Source organism: Rhinatrema bivittatum, chromosome 5, assembly GCF_901001135.1.
Source record: "Rhinatrema bivittatum chromosome 5, aRhiBiv1.1, whole genome shotgun sequence".
Classification (NCBI taxonomy): domain Eukaryota; kingdom Metazoa; phylum Chordata; class Amphibia; order Gymnophiona; family Rhinatrematidae; genus Rhinatrema; species Rhinatrema bivittatum.
The window spans coordinates 211,394,730-211,410,778 of NC_042619.1; the positions used below are offsets into that span (position 1 = coordinate 211,394,730).

Below are 16,049 nucleotides of genomic sequence, written 5' to 3' on the forward strand. Positions count from 1 at the left end.
TAGCTATCGCCTTGTAACATTGCTTCACCATCTTCAGATCACCAGACACTATTACCCCAAAATCTCTCTCTTAGTCCATGCACATCAGTCTTTAACCCTGCATCACATATAACTCTTTTGGATTACCGCATCCCAGATGCATAACTCTGCACTTCTTGGCATTGATTTCCAGATCTTCTGTCTGCAGGTCTTCCTGGATTCACAAGGCTTCCAGACTCACTAAGTGAACTTTTACTGTTTAATATATATTAGAACCAAGTATAGAAGTTGTGTATAATTGCATAATTGTGTGCCCTGATTTTTAGAGGGGCAGATTTTAACTGAAACCAAAAACTGTAGAATCTAGACTGCTTTTCTGGTTTTGAGAAAAAAAAACAAAAAAAACGTAGTTTTCAATGGATTAAATAAACTCACAATAAGTACATGTCAAGGAATATTTTAGTCACTCATAATCTCAACTGTTATGGCATTTAAACTAGAGGACAGGGTGGCAAAATGAAATTGAGATGTCACCCCAAAACATCTCCAAGAAGTGGGTGAAGAAATTAACAAATATCAGCTGAATAGGGCAGAAAAGATGTCCAAAGAATTAAAATTGGAAAGCTATGAGCACAAATGCCCATAATGTGAGCACTAAACTACCAGATCTGCAGGCTCTATAGCAGAAGCGGATTTGGACATCGCTACAATTACAGAGACATGGTTCACTGAGTCTCATGATTGGAATACAGCCATCCCTGGCTATAACTTGTTTAGAAAGGACAGAAAGTACAGAAAAGTTGGAGGAGTAGCTCTTTATGACAGAAACAATATCCAAGCAACTGAAATGTAAGGAACATGGGGTAGGGAAGAAGCTGTCCTAAAAAAAGATGATGGTGCTTTCATTTACATTGCTGTAGTCTATAGGCCTCCAACTCAAATGGACAAAGATCTGGTCGAAGACATCCAAAAGGTGGGAAAGAAGGGAGAAGTGTTGCTAGTTGGAGATTTTAATATGACAGATGTGGATTGGAGTATCACATCTGCAGAATCTACAAGAAGTAGAGTGAAAATGCATAATTTTCAAGGGGCTCTGTTCAAACAAATGGTAATGGAACCCACGAGGGAGGGTGTGATACTTGACTTGGTGCTCACAAATGGGGACAATGTCTCAAAAGTCTAAGTGGGTGCCTACCTGAGCACCAATGATCATCAGACAGTATGATTTGATATCATAACCAATATCTAGAGAAGACACTCAAAGACCTGAGTTTTGAATTTCACAAAGACTTTGTCAAAATGGGAATGTTCCTAGAGGAAGAACTGGAAGACTGGGAGAAAATGGGTGATGTGGAACAATTGTTACAAGCGTGGTCTCCAGCAGCTGTTACGAACCGAGGGTTTGAAGGCCTTCGGCTATTGTTATGAGCGCGGAGGCGTGGTCTTTTCTAAAGCAGGTGATGTGAGCCCTCGGGGAGGAGCCCCAAGACACACCGTGGGAGGTGAGCTGGTACGATCACGGGTACGAGGAGCAGGGTAAGGCTGAAGCGAAGACAAGGACGGAGGTCTGACCCTCTACCAGACCTGCACGCCCCAGGATGACTAACAACGCAATGTTGATCAATGAACAGTCCTCCGACTGTTCCAAGCCCTTTCGGACCTGCCGCTGGGTAACAGCAAAAGGCGGCAGGCCGTACAGAGGACAAGGGCAGACGGAGTCCTTAGAACACAGAAGACTTTAGATGAAGACTCAGGCAAGGACACTGTAGACGAAGGCAAGGATCAAGGCACTGTAGACGAAGGCAAGGATCAAAGTGATGGGTCGAGACTGCGACGCAGCGCGCCCTACACAGTCCACCCACGGGACTGGTCGCGGATCACGCTGGGCTCCAAGCAGAGTCTAGGAGAGATAGTGGAAGCTGATACCGGAACATGACAAAGATACTGAAGAGGCCTGTACCGGAGCGTGCCCTACACAGTCCAACCGCGGGACTGGTTGCGGACCATGCTGGTGCGGAGCAGGTTCGAACAGAGTCTTGACATGGACAGACGCGAAATGCAAGAGGCTCCAAAGACTGGGACAAGATTCAAGCACAGGATTCAAGATTCTCAAGGATTAAAAACTTAGGACTGAAGCAGAAGTCTTCCGGAGGGTTGCACTGCGGAGATGAGGATAGCCTTTATACCGTGAGGCGCCCTACACAGCCCACCCATGGGACTGGTCGCGGACCACAACAACGGCACACCAGGAAAGTGGACATCAAGGAACCAAAGCTTGGAGGCAGAGGCGAAGACAAAGGCATTAGGAAGGACATCGGACATCAGGACGTACAAGCAAAGAACATCAGGAACATGAAGACATCTGAAGACACGGACGAAGGACATCAGGAACCTGAAGACATCTGGAGGCACGGACAAAGGACATCAGGAACATGAAGATAACTGGAGACCTGGACGAAGGACATCAGGAACATGAAGACGAAGCCGTCAACACAGGAGAAGACCACGGAGGACCTGGACCGGAGACACAGACCACTGTGGAACCCAATCCGAAGGCCAGGAGTGACTGAAGAGGAACCCCTTTTATAGAGCTAAAGCAGGAAACTGGGTGGAGCTGGATTCCGGTGGGGCCAGGAGCACTTCCTGCTACTGGCCCTTTAAATGTTGAGCTGAGGCGCGCACCTGCGCCTAGGGTGAGGAACTGAAGAGCAGAAGAGGGAGAGACCCGATGGCGGTGTCCCCGCCGCATAGAAGGCCATGCTGGTGGCGCTCCTGCCACAAAGAAGAAGGTAAAGAGGCAGGCGGTAGCAGGGGCGGCTTCCCTGCCGTCTAGGACCCCGGCAGCGGCTCCAGCTGCGAAGAGGAAGTAGGAGCGGCAGCGGTGGCCCAGCCACAGAGGGGAGAGGCTCCTGACGGCGTCATCCCTGCCGTGCAGGGCAGGAGACAGCCGCAGCCTCCGGGCCGCGAAGGACGGAGTCGGCGGCGTCCTGCCGTGTTTGAAGAGAACAGGTGGGTGGAGGGGCTGCCTGCGGCTCACTGCGGGCAGGGCCGTAACAACAACAGTGGGCAAAACTAAATGGAGCTATTACAAAGGCAACAAATCTATATGTTAGAAAAGTAAACAACAGTAAGAGGAAAAAGAAACCAATCTGGTTCTCAAAGGAAGTGGCTGAAAAATTAAAGTAAAAAAGAACAGCGTTCAAGAAGTTAAAAGGATCCGAAAAAGAGAGACATAGGGCAGAATATCTAGTGAAACTGAGGGAGATGAAGAAAGAAATCAGGGAAGAAAAAGGTAAAGCGGAAGAAAGGATTGTCAAAGAGGTAAAGTGAGTTGACAAAACATTTTTCAGATATATCAGAGAAGGAAAGCCTGAAGTGTTATAGTGAAATTGAAAGGTGACAAGGAACAATGTGTGGACAGAAACAAAGAAATGGCGGAAATATTAAACAAATACTTCAGTTCGGTGTTCACTAAAGAAGACCCTGGAGAAAGACCATTGCTGGTAGACAAGATCGTAGATGGGGATGGGGTAGACAATCCTATGTTTACGGAACAGAATGTATGGGAAATGTTAGGCAAAATGAAAGTGGACAAGGCCACGGGGCCGGATGAGGTACAACGCAGGATATTGGGAAAACTCAGAGATGTGCTGGTGGGTCTGCTGAAGGACATTTTCAATAGATCCCTGGAAATGGGAGTGATGCCATGGGATTGAAGAAGAGCGGTGGTGGTTCCACATCAAAGAGTGGGAGCAGAATGAAGGCTAGAATCTACAGACCGGTTAGCCTCACATCACTGGTAAGTAAATTAATGGAGACACTGCTAAAGGAAAGGATAGTGAACTATCTACACTCTGGTGGGATTTTGGACCAGAGACAGCACTGGGGGAAGGTCCTATCAGACAAATCTGATTTTTCTGATTGGGTGACTAGAGAATTGGATAGAAGAAGAGCGCTCCATGTGATCTACTTGGCTTTCAGGAAAGCTTTTGATATGGTCCTGCATAGTAGGCTTGTGAATAAAATGAGAAGCTTGGGAGTGAGCACCAAGGTAGTGGCATGGATTACAAACTGGTTGACTGATAGGAGACAACATGTAATGGTAAATGGAACCTACTCTGAAGAGAGAGCTATGTTAAGCGGAGTGTCACAGGAATTGGTGTTGGAACTAGTTCTGATCAATATCTTTGTGAGTGACATTACGGAAGGTATAGGAGGTAAAATATGTCAATTTGTAGATGATATTAAGATCTGCAACAGTATTGTGTTTAGTTCTGGAGCCAGATGGAGGCTGTCCAGAGAAGGGTGACAAAAATGGTGTATCAGAACATCTATGAGGAGAGGCTGAAGGATCAGAATATGTATACCCTGGAAGAGAAGAGGTGTGGAGATATGATAGACCTTCAGATACCTAAAAGGTTTCAATGATGTATGGACTTCAAATATTTTCTGTTGGAAAGAAAACAATAGAACTAAGGCTCACAAAATTAAACTCCAGGGGGGACGACTTAGAATCAATGGCAGGAAATATTTCTTCATGGAGAGGATGATGGAGGCCTGGAATGCACTTCCGGAGGAGGTGGTGAAGAAGAAAACAGAAAAAAGAATTTCAAGGGCCATGGAAAAATCACTGTGGATCTCTAAAGGCTAGGGACGGAAATGAGATAAGTGTGCAGGGGGGGTAACTTGCTGGTTTGGCAGTTACTACCCTTAGCAGAAGGCATGTAGATTACTACCCTTAACCAATATACATTGATGCTTTTATTGCAACTGCAACATTTCTCCCCTCTTAGATAGCAGGGGGAAAAGAGGAATTGGATTCAGATGACAACCGAGGGCCCCGACTTCCATAGTCTGGGATCCTGATAGGTAGATATAAGGGAAAAAGCACAAGACTGTTTCTACAGCCAAGTCCTAAAGGACACGAAGAAAGCATGCATGGGGGTAACTTGCTGGTGCAGCGATTACTACCCTTAACCAATAAACCTTGATACTTTTGATGCAGCTCCAACATTGCTCTCTGCTTCAATGGCAGGGGAAAGGAGGAATTGGATTTAGACAGCAACCAATGAGGGCCCTGACTCTTACAGTCTGGGAAACTGATAAGCATGGGGGTAACCAGCACAGAGCAGCAGTTACTATCCTTAACAGAGAGCATGGGATTACTACCCTTAGCCAATAGGCCTTGATGCAATTGCAACATTGCTATCTGCTTCAAAAAAGGGGTTAGGGAATAAAAGGAAAGAAGAATTTGGATTCCAAGACACCAACACACTGCTTCCAATAGTGGTCAATCCAGGATTCAAGCACCTGGCAAATGTAACAATGGCCTCAGTCAGACACAGTCCCCCACACCTGCAGTTGTTCCCCCACAGCTGAGCTCTCCCCTAACCAGCGAACAGAATTCACGCTATGCGGCCCTATGAGCTGACCAAAGTTCCTCGTGCAACTGAAGGCTGGGCCAAAATCCCTTAAGCCTCCACGGGAAACTACACAGCAGTCAAATGTATTCCTTCTCTGCAGGCATCACACCACTGAGTTCTCCGAGCTGCAGAAGCCACTGAAAGACCACAGCTGACTTTATTTTTCTTTTTTATTTTAATATAGGGCAGCTTTCAACATCACAGCCAGAACTTTGGCAGCTTCCATAAGAACGTGAAGGCTCACCTGAATACAAGTGAGTAGCCTTCGTGAAGATGCACACACAACATCTGGCAAATGTACCATTCACAGGGGGCAACGTATTCAGGGATAAAGTATAGCCGGATGAATATCCAGGACAAGTTATTCGGCCTCAATTTTGCTGGATAACTTGTCTGCTCACAGGCTTACTGAATAATTACCTCCTACTATAAGCATGTGGATAAAGGTTAGCTAAGTGACACAGTGTATTTGGATTTTAGAAGGCATTTCATAAAGTCCCTCATGAAAGAATCCCCAGAAAACTAAAAAGCTATGGATAGAAGGCAAGGCATTGTCTTACTGTTGTTGTGCACCCCGGCCACGCCAGGGCCGCGCTCGGGCCTGCTCACCTTCTTCCTAGCTCTGCGGGCCCCAGACTCACCTCCCCCGCTGCTGCAGCTAACCGACTGCATCCTCGGCCTCAGGCAGCGGGTCCCCGGCTCCCTCCAGCGCTTTGGCATCCCAGGCCTCGCTCTCCGCGCCACACGTCCTCCGCTGCTTCTGTTCTGCCCCTAGGCGCGCACACGGCGACCGGCTGACCCTTTTAAGGGGGCTAGGGGCGGGAAACCGCTCCGTGGCACGACCTGATGATGTCACCGAAGCACAGTACTTAAGCGAGGGTCTGCTCCTCAGTCCCTCGCCTTGGCAATCGGGTTGTCACCTCTGAGTGAAGCTAGTTCCCGTTCCTTGTTCCTGTGCTTGTTCCAGTGTTCCTGGTTCCTTGTTCCTGTGCTTGTTCCAGTGTTCCTGCATTCCTTGTTCCTGTGCTTGTTCCAGTGTTCCTGCGTTCCAGTGTTCCTTTGCCTGCTCCTGTGTTTGCTCCTGTGTTCCCATGGTCCTTATTGTGTTCCAGCATCTGTTCCAGAGTTCCTTCATTCCTGAGTCCTGTTCCTCATCTTGCTACTAGGTTGTACCTTCTCGGACTGATACCCAGTACTGACCTCGGCTTGCCTTTGACCACGCTCGGACTGATACCTGGAACTGACCTCTGCTTGTCTTTGACTACGCTCGGACTGATACCTCGAACTGACCTTTGCTTGCCTTTGACTACGCTCGGACTGATACCTGGAATTGACCTCTGCTTGCCTTTGACTACGCTCAGACCGATACCTGGAACCAACCCTTGCTTTGGCTGACCATCCTCGGACGGATACCCTGGCTTTGACCCTTGCGCTCCATTCGGACACTCTCTTTGCTACTCCTGTGACCACCAGGTCTGCCTGCTTCGACACCGCCCGTGGCCTTCTTCGAGCTGGACCACTAGGTGCTGCCTATCCTACCAGGAGGACCTTCAGTTCCTGCCTTGTTCCCGTGGTCTCCAGTACTCTCTGTTCCAGTCTAGCTTGCCTGCTCACCGACAGCCGCTCACCTCTTCTCTCACAAAAAAGCTACCAAAACTAGAAAAGACAACAACAATGATAAAAGGAGTAGAATGGCTCCTTTGTGAAGAAAGGATAAACAGGCTTGGACTCTTAAGCTTGGATAAATGATGATTAAGAGGGAATATGACAGAGGTCCATAAAATCATGAGTAGGATGGAACAGATAAATAGGGAATGGCTATTTACCCTTTCAAACAATATAAAGACTAGTGGACACTCTGAAACTAACAGCTACTAGATTTAAAACAAAGTTGAGAGATTATTTTTTCACCCAACACACAATCAAGCTATGGAATTTGTTACTAGAGGATGAGGTTAAGGCAACTAACATACAGGTCGATACTGTAACGTGCGGTTGAAGATTTCCTGTCTGTAACGTGCTGGCAGCGCACAATTCGGACGCGTAAGGCGATCCAGCGATACAGTCACCAGTTTCACGCGTCCTTAGCGCTTCTTAAAACAGACGCATAACCCTTTCCGCACGCAGCATGTATATGATATGTAAATGAACGAATTAGCTGTATAATGAAGGAATTAGCTATTCCCCTCCGATACTGTGACGCACGCTCAGATTATCTCCTTTGTAACCCGCTATTTTGCCGCGTCCTTAACCTGTTAGTTTACCGCCTACCCTCTACGTGGTGTTAGTGTGGTGTTCGAAAATTAAAACGGGAATAAAGTGTAAAAAATGGGGGTAAAACCGTAAAGTGTAAAAAACATTGCAGCGTATGTTGTTTATATATATGTATAAATACCTGTCACTTTCCGAATCCCCCAGGCGTGCGGTCATCGAGGCAGCGGCGGGAGCCGGCGGGCGGATGGGCGCCCGTTCATCCAGGCGGCGGCAGGAGCTGGCGAGCGGGTGGGCGCACGTTGGATCCAGGTGGCGGTAGGAGCCGGCGGGCGGGTGGGCGCGTGTTCGATCCAGGCAGAGGGAGCCGGCGGCAAAAGCGGCCTCCGGCTCCCTCTGCCTGGATGAATGCACGGCCCCCGCCGGCAGTGAATGAATGACTGTGCGATTTCGGCGCTCAAGGCCCCGTCCGGTCTCCGGTGCAGCCCCAGTCCTGTCCCCTCCTCCTGAAGCAAAAAAAAAAAAAAAAAACCCGAAAAAAGTAGCAAGGCTCGGGCCTGCTACGATAGTCCCTTCTCCCTTCTCCTCTCCTCCCGATTTCGGCGCTCAAGGCGGCCGGGTGGGCGTGCATTCATCCAGGCAGAGGGAGCCGGCGGCGAAAGCGGCCTCCGGCTCCCTCTGCCTGGATGAATGCACGGCCCCCGCCGGCAGTGAATGAATGCCCGTGCGATTTCGGCGCTCAAGGCGGCCGGGTGGGCGTGCATTCATCCAGGCAGAGGGAGCCGGCGGCGAAAGCGGCCTCCGGCTCCCTCTGCCTGGATGAATGCACAGCCCCCGCCGGCAGTGAATGAATGCCCGTGCGATTTCGGTGCTCAAGGGCCCGTCTGGTCTCCGGTGCAGCCCCAGTCCTGTCCCCTCCTCCCAAAGCAAAAAAAAAAAACCACCCGAAAAAGTAGCAAGGCTCGGGCCTGCTACGGTAGACCCTTCTCCCTTCTCCTCTCTTCCCGATTTCGGCGCTCAAGGCGGCCGGGTGGGCGTGCATTCATCCAGGCAGAGGGAGCCGGCGGCGAAGGCGGCCTCCGGCTCCCTCTGCCTGGATAAATGCACGGCCCCCGCCGGCAGTGAATGAATGCCCATGCGATTTCGGCGCTGAAGGCGGCCGGGTGGGCGTGCATTCATCCAGGCAGAGGGAGCCGGCGGCGAAAGCAGCCTCCGGCTCCCTCTGCCTGGATGAATGCACGGCCCCCGCCGGCAGTGAATGAATGCCCGTGCGATTTCGGCGCTCAAGGCAGTCACATGCCGTGACGTCAAGCGTCGTGACGTCACGCCTTGAGCGCCGAAATCGCACGGGCATTCATTCACTGCCGGCGGGGGCCGTGCAGTCATCCAGGCAGAGGGAGCCGGAGGCCGCTTTCGCCGCCGGCTCCCTCTGCCTGGATGAATGCACGCCCACCTGGCCGCCTTGAGCGCCGAAATCGGGAGGAGAGGAGAAGGGAGAAGGGACTACCGTAGCAGGCCCGAGCCTTGCTACTTTTTCGGGTTTTTTTTTTTTTGCTTCGGGAGGAGGGGACAGGACTGGGGCTGCACCGGAGACCGGACGGGGCCAGGGCAGGTAAGCGGGGGCTGGGGGAAAGTTTGCTGAGCATCGGGGAACATAACTGTCCACTTCCTGGTGCCTGTCATTTCAAATGACATTTGAAATGACAGATACCAGCGTGGCCGTGAAGCGTTAGGCCCGCAAACCCAGGATACTGTATAGGCGCTCTATACAGTAAAAGGGGTTGCGCGGGCCTAACGCTTGCCTAAGGCTTCGCAGCCGCGGCATGCATTTGCATGCAATTAGACGAGAGTATCGAGCGGTAGGTGAAGAGAACTGTGCGTGCGGGGAACGAGGGTGCGCCTGACACTGCCGCACTGTTTCTACCGCGGCCTTAAAGTATCGATCTGATAGCTGGTTTTAAAAAGGGATTGGACACGTTTCTGGAAGAAAGGTCTTATTAACCAGGTGACTTCAGGAAACCCACAACTTGTCGCTGGGAGTGAGCAACAAGAAATTTGACCTACTTTTAGGGATTGGCTACCATCGGAGACATTGCTAAGATTGATGTACCAAAGGTCGGACCCAGCATGGCACTTCTATGTTCTTATGGCTGATTTATGCCTGCTTGCTGACAAAGAATACAAGTAATAAGTCTGCAACTTCATATTGGAGTTCTTTTAGAACTCTGGGGTGTATACCATCTGGTTCTTGTGATTTATTACTCTTTAGTTAGTCAATTTGCTCTATTATATGTTCCCTATTCACCATGATTTGATTCATTTGATCTGAATTATCACCTTGAAAGAGTGTTTTTGGCATAGGTATCTCCCAACACCCTCACGAGTAAAGACCTACAGGCTGATTCAGCAGAATCAACAAAGAAGAATATAAAACTTTAGAAGTGCCAAATACCCTAACTATGGTAGAATATTTACAGAAAAGCCAGAAGAACTTATAGGGCCACAAGAAAAAGAAAAGGCATCAAATGGCTTGAAGGACAAAAACAAATTGAGAGGAGCAGCAGGATGCAGCAAAATATTTTTGCTTTGAAAGCTCTGGAACAATCTATCAGTTTGGCACTGAGCAGTCACACGACCTACTTATGTGACTTGATGAACCTGCTTTTTCTTCAGAGAAGGAGAAATAATATACAAGCTGTTAAGCTTATATGGCTGATAATTGGGATATAACATAAGCAGCCTAGACTAGACTAACTGAGCATACCGGTTTAGCCAACTGTTTTTATCTACTATGTTACTAAGCTATTCCACAGTTTCAGAAAGTCAAGTGTGCTTCTCTAAAGAGACCCAAGTTAAATGTCTTACCTGTTATTATCTTCATCAATGAAGGCCACATCTGCTAAAAATGAGAGGGGTCGAGAAGACCTGAAGTTGATCTGGCAAGTTATTCCTGGACTTCTTCCTTCTGATGAGACAGCAACAACTTGACTACCAATAAACTGCAGAGAAAGGGGACTAATCGTGTCATCTTCAAGCTTCACTTCGGGAATTTCAACTCGTAGTGCTGATTCTCTGTGAGAATATCAAGGATGAATTTGTTAGTTCTCAATGGACCACAGCACCAAAACTGATTCATCTATGTATCAATGTACTGCTCAAAGTAAAATATATAAAATGTAATAATGGGATGCAAATTTGTTTTCAAATTCCTAGTCAAGTGAAACTGATGGAAAAATTAGAAAATCGTTTTACATTTAGCATACCAATTTGCTTTCTATCAGAAACAATTAGTTCATAGTAATGGACCATTGCAACTCTATAGATTCCATGTATATGACCACCAATTCCTTGGACATTGACCACAGAAAAAAAAAGGTCTGGATCTTAATCCTCTCATGCATTTCTGTTTTGATTACTCCTATCAGCAAATTCTTTTCTGATCTCATATTCATATTGATTGAATTCTGTACAGGCTGTGATACCTTTTATTGGACCAAGTGTTGCAGTCTGGGAAGCTGCGGTTCGAGAGTGGACCCTTGAGCCGAACCACCCTGGGTAGAGAGGCTCGGGAGGCGGAGCCACAGGCACAGATCTTCACCCAGGAACCAGGAACCCCCCAGGAGAAGCCCGTAGGGTCCTGGAGCCTTGGGACTTAGGAGACACACGTAGGACCTTCACCCGGGAACTGGGAACCCCCCAGGAGGAGCCCGTAGGGTCCCAGAACCTTGGGACTTGGGAGTGGTGATAAGCTCTTCACCCGGGAACCAGAACCCCCCAGGAGGAGCCCGTAGGGTCCCAGTCCCTTGGGACTTATGCACAGTGTCAGTCTCTCTAGGAAGACCCAGGCAAGGAGTAAGCGAAGAGTCCAGCAGCAAGAGCCAATAGGCCAGGGAGCACAGAGCAAGCGGAAGCAGGGTCAGAGTCAGTAATGTCTTGAATGGAACTTGCAGGGTGCAATATGGGAGCCAGCAGCGAGTAGGCCAGAGCCTGGCAGGAAGTAGAAGGTATCAGGACCCAAGACAGTCTGGCAGTAGTTCCAGCCCAGGCCTGCGGAGGGCGCTGTCCGGAGGACAGGAGCGCAGCAGCTGCGGCTGAAGAGCCATGGACTGAGGCAGGCGGCAGGCAGCGGTCGAGTCAGGAACGAGCAGAGGTCGGTGGCTGGCGGCAGGCAGAAGCAGAGTCAGGAACGAGCAGAGGTCGGTGGCTGGCGGCAGGCAGAGGCAGAGTCAGGAACAAGCAGAGGTCGGTGGCTGGCGGCAGGCAGAAGCAGAGTCAGGAACAAGCAGAGGACGGTGGCTGGCGGCAGGCAGAAGCAGAGTCAGGAACAAGCAGAGGTCGGTAGCTGAAGCAGAACAACGGAAGTGCAACTAAGAACTACACACTGTAGCGACCCTCGTTGCAAGGCAATGAGAGGACTGAGGAACGCCGGTTATATCGGGCTTGGGGCGTGGCGTGGCCAGCTCAGGCGGGGTCAGGCTTCCGGTGAGCGTACGTCCATAACGCACGTCCCCACGTGCGCGCGGGGCGGCAGCGAGACGGCCCAGCAATGGCGGGACGCCCCGAATACTCAGCAGAGCCGCAGAGGCGGCGTTCCCGGCCTCGGAGGTGAGCCCTGATTACAGCTAGTAAGGGGGAAGCGGTGGAGACCGCAACACCAAGAGAATTATCCAAAGAGGTTGATGTGCATGAGTTTTGAGACCATCTAGATTGCTATATCAAATATGTCTACTTGATTTCATTAAATAATTAATCATTTAAAATAATTGTTCTAAGGTATAGAGGATTTGTAAATAAAAAATAAAATAGCTTTAAAACACAGGCTATCTAGTTGTATTCTCAGGTCAAAAAAGAGATGGCCAAAAAGCAATGTGCATTTAAAAGAGCTCTATTATAGTTTGCTATCTAAAGGAACTTACTGTCAAGAGAAAATAATAGCTGTTAAAATAATTTAATGAAAACCACTACAAAAAAAACACTCAAAGACATGATGTTTTACACTTACAATAAAAACATTGCTGAAAAGTCCTGGGAGGTGAGAGACTGTGAGCTTTTGCGAGTGGAATTCCTACCTGCATTGCTGGGAGCAAATTAGAGCTTGCTTCAACGGAACCCCAGATGCCGTTCCCTGACCCCGCCTCTGACGTCATCAACGGGGACCAGAGGGGCCTTAAAAGCGGCCCTAGAGCGACAGAAAAAGCCTGGGAGGTGAGAGACTGTGAGCTTTTGTGAGTAGAATCCCTACCTGCATTGCCGGGAGCAAATTAGAGCTTGCTTCAACGGAACCCCAGATGCCGTTCCCTGACCCCGCCTCTGACGTCATCAACGGGGACCAGAGGGGCCTTAAAAGCAGCCCTAGAGTGGCACTTGCCGCCGCTGACGCATCGCCGAAGCCACGTGTCGCCGAAGCCACGCGTGCAGCTTAGTCTGAGAAATGCACCATCAGGAGACTAACATCATTTTATTATTGTAGGGAGAATTAAGAACTTCTACTAAAAGCAAGGTTCATCTCTCGGTAAGATTAAGAGACTTTAAATTGCAACGTGTCAACAGTGTCTGCTTTGTCCATGTTTTCTTTGAAAATTTTCTGATGTAATAAGAAATGCCCCCAAAAAGAAAAGGGAAAGTTAGAGTATATCCCTCTACTCCTACAATCCCATTAGGAAGGCATACTATACCGCAGTACACTGTTAGTTATCCTTATATGGAAGGGGCAAATTTCCCCGTAGTTGAGGCTGGGGAATGAGCCTCCGCCTCATCTGGGGACGTCACCTTAAGTCCCCCAGTCCTGAGGAAAATTACATCGACATCCTCACAAATTACCCCAGAAACGGTTTTGGTAACTAACGAACCTACAGGTTCAGTTGAGTTTCCAGAGGGTGAAACCGGGGACCTTGTGAGGGTAACATCAGCGATGAGTCAGGAGAATAATGTTAATGCAGCATCAATTTTTTTCCTCTCAAACTGACCCAGAGAATATGTTTCCTAAGCCTGCCGTTGTGACATTAGACTCCCTATGGAGGCTTGTGGCACAGCTTGGGTCTGATATGAAAAAATGTTCTCAACAAATAGCAACATGTGTTCAGAAGGTGGATAATATTTCCCTAGAATATAGTACAAAATGGGAAGAGCAGAGTACTCGAATTCAAGGGTTGGAAGATAGTACAAAAAAGGGGCTAGAAGTACAATCTATGATTATACATGAACAACAGTTGTTAAACAGAAGAATAGAATATTTAGACAATCGCCTAAGACGACTTAATCTTAGGCTTTTAAATTTCCCCAAGATTGTTGGAGAACAGCCCAGAGTCACATTAAAAAGGTATTTTTCTGAAATTTTCTGAAATTTTGAAAATTCCATTAGAAAAGATGCCTCCATTCAATAGAGTCTATTTCTTGCCATTTCGAAGTGTGAGGGGAAGCAATGAAGATCAGCATTAATTGGATTTACAAAATCTAACACAATTTTTAGAGTCCTCTACAGTAGAGATAATAGAAAGAGCTGCCCTATTGATTTCTTTTGTATATGAACCAGATCTTAGCTATGTTATGCATTGCTATTTTCAAAATTTAAAGGTGAATTTTCACGGTCACTTTATACAGATTTTCCCAGACCTAGCTAAATCCACGCAGGAGAGGAGGAAAGGCTTCCTGTCATTACAACAGGAAGCCCAATCATTTTTTTCAGTTAAAGTTTCCTTGCAAATGTATTTTGAAATTAAATAATGAAATTTACATATATTTTTTCCCTGAACATTTAAAAATGATTTTAGATTCTCAAAAATGCTTGCTCCTTACCTCCTCTCCTCAAGTAAGCCCCATATCCCAGAAGTAATTAGATAGTAGGATAACATCATGTAAATCCTATTACCATGAGAAATTTTTTTCCTTTTAATGCTCCTTAATTTGGTCTCTTTAATACTTACTCCCAGAAAGCTGTGGTCTAGGAGAAAAGGATAAATTACTTTTTGTTATGTTATCTTTCGATTTTGTATGTTTCCTATGTTTCTGAACAAAGTAATGTTACTTTGTAATTTTGTGAAAATTATAAACAATAAATAAAAAAATATATATTCCTGAAAAGAGAATATATTCTTGTGACATCTAGGGGGCAATAATCAACAGGCAGGTAAAAGTATGCGGATAAAAAGTGGATGGAGTTAGGTCAGGGAGTAAAAGTATGTGTGGAGATTTTGGAGGTAATTTCAAAGATTTGTGCACTTAAAAATTAGCATATATGCCATAAGTAGCCTGTACTCACACAATCAGTATCATAAAAATCGAAAGTATGTGTGTATTTTACGTTTTGCGTGTAAAAAGGGGCAGTCTAGGGGCATTCCAGGGCAGGGCCAACAGTTACATGTGTAAATTGCTATTTTAAAAGATACGTACATTTGGCAACTTACCCGCATAATTTACACCTGCTAATTATCTGGTGTAATTGATATTAGATTTATTAATTGTGCATTATTGTCTGGGTGCAAGGTATGGGTGAACCGGGGGAAGTTCAGGTAGAAGAACCAGGAACATCTCGATGACCCGGAGAAGGATTGGACACACTGGTAGAGTAATTGATAAACAGGTTAATTTTAATTGCATGCAGATTTTAAATATGCTGACTTACATGCGTAAATCAGGTTTTATGCAAGTAAATCCTACTTTATTTTTGTGCATAAAATATACAAGGGGTAGATATTTAAAAGCCATTTAGATGGATAACTAACTAGTTATCCATCTAAATGGCTGAAATGGCATATTGAGCCTCTTATCCAGCTAAATTTTAGCCGGATATGTTGTTTTCCGGCTATAATTTAGCCAGATATAAAAGGGGCGTTTTGAGGGCATGATGGGAAGGGGTCCCATTATCTGGCTAATTTAGCCGAATTTTAGTTATATCCAACTAAGGGGGTCATTTTCTATGCGGATCGCATGTGAAAAGGGACTGCTGATGGCGAAAAGGTAAGGACCCTTTTCGCCGCCAGTTTCGTGCCCAATAGCACCACCTTTTACGATGGCACTACTGAGTGTGAAAGCCGGCAGCGATAGCACCATGGAGGTGCGATCGCTGCCGGCTTTCGCAGGCTCGCCCCCCGCTTCGCCACCCTGCCCTGCCGGATTTTCTAAGGTCTGCGACCTTAGAAAATCTAGGCCTAAGTTAGATGCCTAATTTTGAACCTGATGGAAGCAGAGCGGGGGGGGGGGGGCAGGGGGAGAAGGGAAAGGGTTATGGTGGGTGTTGGGGGCAGGAATCATGCCTGCGATATGGAAATTTTTACATGTAAGGGAAAATTGGAGCAAAGGGGGGGGGGGGGGGGGATGTGGCAAGCACCTGTGACAGCATGTATACCAGTTTAGAAATCTGTATGAAGTATTTTTGACTTTTGAGTTAGGATTGCAATGCTGAGGAATAGCCTGGTCCCCAGAGTTTTCTACAAGAGA

At 47.4% G+C, this 16,049-nt stretch overlaps 1 protein-coding gene across 1 annotated transcript in view; it reads right to left on the bottom strand.

Moving 5' to 3' along the window:
- CFAP47 (cilia and flagella associated protein 47) overlaps positions 1–16,049 on the bottom strand; it is a 1,765,744-nt gene that overhangs the window by 1,348,738 nt on the left and 400,957 nt on the right. Inside the window, exon 26 of the mRNA XM_029603108.1 lies at positions 10,479–10,685. Within this exon, the coding sequence (XP_029458968.1) occupies positions 10,479–10,685 (207 nt within the window). The remainder of the gene's footprint in view (positions 1–10,478; positions 10,686–16,049) is intronic.